General features: G+C 37.1%; 1 protein-coding gene across 1 annotated transcript in view; it reads left to right on the top strand.

Annotated features, from left to right (window-relative positions):
• GDPD1 (glycerophosphodiester phosphodiesterase domain containing 1) overlaps positions 1-5254 on the top strand; it is a 66141-nt gene extending 60887 nt beyond the window's left edge. The window contains exons 7-10 of the mRNA XM_011953773.1: positions 1401-1477; positions 1714-1773; positions 3561-3612; positions 4407-5254. Coding sequence (XP_011809163.1) covers positions 1401-1477; positions 1714-1773; positions 3561-3612; positions 4407-4529 — 312 coding nt within the window. The 3' untranslated portion in view covers positions 4530-5254. The remainder of the gene's footprint in view (positions 1-1400; positions 1478-1713; positions 1774-3560; positions 3613-4406) is intronic.
• The last annotated feature ends 11 nt before the right edge of the window (positions 5255-5265 follow it).

Here is a 5265-nt window from a genome sequence, read left to right as displayed (position 1 = left end):
GACAGAGCAAGACTCCATCTCAAAAAAACAAAAGAAAAGAAAAGCAATTTAGTCAGTACTCTTGTGCTCAACTTCTATTTCATGCCTATTTTCCAATTTCAGTATCTTAGTGATGAACATGTTTATTTTATTTATTCCTAAATTGTATTTATGAACAGTCTCTGTGGCTGTTTCTGAGACAAAACAATAGAAAACACTTCTTGTTTACCAAAAAAAAAAAAAAAAAAAAGAACTTAAAAAATCAAAAAAAAAGTTTACAAAAAAAAAAAAAAAAAAAACCCTATTTTATTTGCTAGATTAAAATTATCCCTAAACATTTATTCCTGGCCGGGCCAGGGGCTCCTGCCTGTAATCTCAGCACTTTGGGAGGCAGAAGCAGGTGGATCACCTGAGGTCAGGAGTTCCATACCAGCCTGGCCAACATGGTGAAACTCCATCTCTACTAAAAATACAAAATTAGCTGGGCATGGTGACGCACACCTGTAATCCCAGCTACTCAGGAGTCTGAGGCAGGAGAATCGCTTGAACCCGAGAGGTGGGGGTTGCAGTGAGCCGAGATTGCACCATCGCACTCCAGACTGGGCGACAGAGCAAGACTTTGCCTCTAAATAAATAAATAAAACATTTATTCCTAAAGTACTTAGCTTTCATCTGGCCTGGAGTGGACTGTTTGCTCTGTATTTATCTTCATGTGTTCCTTTAAGAAGCAAATATTGTTGAAATACAGACCTAAGAACAAACTCCATAGAATTAATGTTTTCTCTAAAAACTGATTATGGATTAAGACACAAGTAGGATATCTTTTGTGTGTTCTAATACTTCTATGGAAGACAATGGATATTTTCTAAGACAATATAGTGATTGTTTAATGAGGTAGTCAGTATTTGAGCTACTAAATCCCTAAGATTCCCGAAACTGCAACCAGGACTTTCCACCAGGGCCAGAGTTATGGAAAAAAGGACTTGTACTTTATTTAGTACACTTTTTTTTTCTTTTTTTTGAGACAGTGTTTCACTTTGTCGCCCAGGCTGGAGTGCAGTGGCACAATCTTGGTTCACTGCAACCTCTGCCTGCTGGGTTCAAGCTATTCTCCTGCCTCAGACTCCTGAGTAACTGGGGTTACAGGTGTGTGCCACCATGCCTGGCTAATTTTTATGTTTTTAGTAGAGATGGGGTTTCGCCATGTTGGCCAGGCTGGTCTGGAACTTCTGACCTCAGGTAATGCACCAGTCTCAGCCTCCCAAAGTGCTGGGATTAGTGCTAGGATTACAGGCGTGAGCCACCGCGCCCGGCCGGCCTACAGATATTTTAAAGGAAAGGAAAACACATGGTAAACAGCTCACTTTAATCTGTAATACAATTCTGTTGTATGTTTAAATCTGCCACCTACTAAATTGTAGCAGACAAAGCAGGAGAAAGATTTCACCAAAAAAGAAAGGAGATATGAGCTTAGGGCACCAGGGTCTCTGGAAAGACAGTATTTGTTTATTTATTTATTTATTTATTTTTAACTTTTGAATAGGGATGGCAAAAAGTTAGCTTGAGACCAGTGCAAACAGAACCCAACTGGCCTTTGTTTTATTTTTGTCCTTTTTACAAATATTTTTGAGAATATACAAAGTACAAGGCACTGTTTTCATTTTCGAATCTGTTTCATCACACTGATATATCTCTGTGTTTCTAATTTGTAATTCAAACTTTATTTTACCCTAGGCTAAAAGAACCACACACCATGTCCAGAAGTCAGAAGTTTCTCATTTGGCTTTCTGATCTGTAAGAATTTTAATTTCTTAAGATGCAAGTTATTGCTTCAGCTATTAAATACTACTGTTAAAATTTAGTGCAAGCTTTCCACATGTAATTTGTAGCAATGACAAATTGAGTACCTGCTATGTAAAATGTGTATGAATCATTTAGAAATATCTTAATTACTAATCACAAAACCTTAGGAAGAATTTTGAGAGATAATCTCGTCCAACTTCATGAGAAAACTGAGCCACCATATACCCAGTTAAATTATTTACTTGGGGTTGTCTAGCTAGTTAGTAACAGAACTAGGTTAAATAACCATTCCCTTTTGCTTACTTGCTGTTTCCACCAAGCATGGTGAAAAGACGTGTAGCAACACCATATATATAAAAGTGTGTGTTGCCTACAGCACGTTTCTCAGAAGAATCTGCTCTGCACCAAGACTTAACAGCAGAAAGGAAATCCCACCTATAGAGTGGATATTAACTTTAAAGAAAATGCCTTAATTTAGACATGTTGAGTTTAATTTTAGTAAAAATCACAAAATAATTGTATTATATTTTGCTTTAAGATGGAACCTTGAATGCTTAAATATTTTAATAGTCCCAAATCACAACTTTTTATTATTTAATGCCTTTTTCTTTTCTTATTTACTTATTAGTATTTTTTAATTATTATTATTTTTTTGAGACGGAGTCTTGCTCTGTCGTACAGGGAGTGCAGTGGTGTGATCTTGGCTCACCGCTTCCCGGGTTCAAGTGATTCTTCTGCCTCAGCTTCCTGAGTAGCTGGAACCATAGGCACCTGCCACCATGCCTGGCTAATTTTTGTATTTTTTAGTAGAGACAAGGTTTCATCATGTTGGCCAGGTTGGTTTCGAACTCCTGGCCTCAAGTGATCTGCCCACCTCAGCGTCCCAAAGTGCTGGGATTACAGGTGTGAGCCACCGCGTCCAGCCTTAATGCCTTTTTCAAAGAGTCCTAAACAATTAGTTTTATCTTTTCTCTGTGTCAGTGTTTATTCTTTTTTGCTTTATTCTCGATTTAAGCCCTAGTTTTTCAAGGATGCCTTTTTTTTGTGCTCATGTAAAACCAGGATGCATTTTTTTTCTTTTTTCAACCCTATTAACTGACAAGATGCATTTTTAATTTGTGTTAAAAGCACAGGATTTCTAGTTTCTGTTATTTAATCATTCTAATAGACATAACAGAATAGAAATAATGTCTTTCCAGCGCAGTGAATTCCTATCTTGCTCAAGAGATTTGTATTTTGAAAGTTCACTTATCAGTGAGTTACTTGGAACAAAAAAATGTTTTTTTCCCTAGACATAGGATAGTGTAATTAATGGACATAATGCTTCTAACATAGCTTACAAAATACTAATCCATTGTGTAATGAACTATGGTGTTATAGAAATTGACCTGCATTTGTTGACTTATTTTAACTTGGAAAGTTAGGAACACATATTAATAGTAAGAAAGAAAAGCCAGCTCTTTCTCCTTCTTCAGCAGTGAAAATGAGGCAGCCTCTTTTCCATTGAGCTGTGTCAACAAGAATGGGTCTCTGACAAATCTGGTAGCAGTAAGGAGTAGAAAGGAGGTTCTGGTTGTCCACCGACCAGCAACCTGCAATGAAAGGAGATCCAACAATTAAGACATAAATTAATTCACAACAGCCATTATTACTTGAGACCATTTCTTTTATTGCTGAAGCATTGGGATTAAATTAAACTAGGAATTACTAAACTCTAAATTGACTAAATCAGGACTAAGGACTAAATTCCTAAATCATGTATGCTTTTTCTTTTCTAGCTTACTAATGAGGAAAGCTTTGTTTGACCACCTAACTGCTCGAGGCATTCAAGTAAGTTTCTGGAATGATGCATTTTGGAAGCAGCATAGCTCACCAGTTTAACACAAATATAAAGGGCAACAACTTTTAACTGACTCAGTTTGGCCCTTGACTCTGATACTGCTGCTTTACTGATCCACAAATGAGGACCTTAAGCTCTTCCTATATAGTTAGCAATAAAGCATTGGCATTTCTGGATCTAGATTCCCCTTATGTGCAGAATAGCTGATGCCAGAGGGGTGGGCCAGTGTTTGTATGCGTGTGTATATATATATATATATTTTCTTTTTTTTGTTTTTTTGAGATGGAGTCTCGCTGTGTCACCCAGGCTAGAGTGCAGTGGTGCAGTCTTGACTCACTGCAACCTCCACCTCCCAGGTTCAAGCGATTCTCATGCCTCAGCCTACTAAGTAGCTGGGATTATAGGCACGCACCACCACACCTGGCTAATTTTTGTATTTTTAGTAGAGCCTGGGTTTTGCCACGTTGGCCAGGCTGATCTCGAACTCCTGACCTCAGATGATCCACCCACCTTGACCTCCCAAAGTGCTGGAATTACAGGCGTGAGCCACTGCGCCCAGCCAGGAGAGTGTATATTTAATAAGCACTGTGAATTTTTTTTTAACACCCCTCATTCCTGTAAGGAACAAAGTGGAATTTTAAAAAAGAATCTAATGATTTATTTAAATGATAGCTTTAAAAGGTTATTTCTAAATGTACCAAGATTGTAGTGGATAAACACTGTTATAAAAATAATTTTCTATTTTAACATTTCTTCTCATACTTCTCACACTTCTAATTTTCAGGTGTATATTTGGGTATTAAATGAAGAACAAGAATACAAAAGAGCTTTTGATTTGGGAGCAACTGGGGTGATGACAGACTATCCAACAAAGCTTAAGGATTTTTTACATAACTTTTCAGCATAGAAAAAGAGGTACTTAGAAGTATTGAAGGAAAAAATGAAGACCTAAGAAAAAAAATTTCATCATCATTTCCCTAAGCCATTTCCAGAATGGTAAAAGGTTTAATCAGTTTTTATTACCTCATTTTTAAGCCTGTATGAGAATGTAGAAACTATATATTATATGTATATTTATTTTAAATAATATTGTATATTTTATGTTTGTAAATTGTTTAGAAAGATAATTGGTTATGAGATGTAAGTTTTAATTTCTTTTAATTTCATTTTAGTTTCTAGATCTTACACAGAAATCTTGATTAATAATATACACAGAAATGTACATATTACATCATCTACAGAAATCTTGATCAATAATCTAGAAACTAGGTTATCTAGGTTATTGATCAAGATTTCTATAGATGATGTAGTGTTCTATTATAAGTAATTCTGGAATCAAAGACTATTGGATACATTTGGCATTGGGCTGAGTGGGGTGGCACATGCCTGTAATCCCAGCACTTTGGAAGACTGAGGCAGGCAGATCATCTGAAGTCAGGAGTTTAAGACCAGCCTGGCCAACATGGCAAAACCCCATCTCTACCAAAAATACAAAAATTAGCCAGGCGTGGTGGTACACGTCTGTCATCCCAGCAGCTCTTAAGGCTGAGGCACGAGAATTGCTTGAACCTGGGAGGCAGAGGCTGTAGTGAGCCAAGATAGCACCACTGCACTCCAGCCTGGGAGACAGAGTGAGACTCTGT

The sequence above is a fragment of the Colobus angolensis genome, unplaced genomic scaffold, assembly GCF_000951035.1.
Source record: "Colobus angolensis palliatus isolate OR3802 unplaced genomic scaffold, Cang.pa_1.0 Scaffold37, whole genome shotgun sequence".
NCBI lineage: Eukaryota > Metazoa > Chordata > Mammalia > Primates > Cercopithecidae > Colobus > Colobus angolensis.
This window is presented reverse-complemented; position numbering and strand designations above follow the sequence as displayed.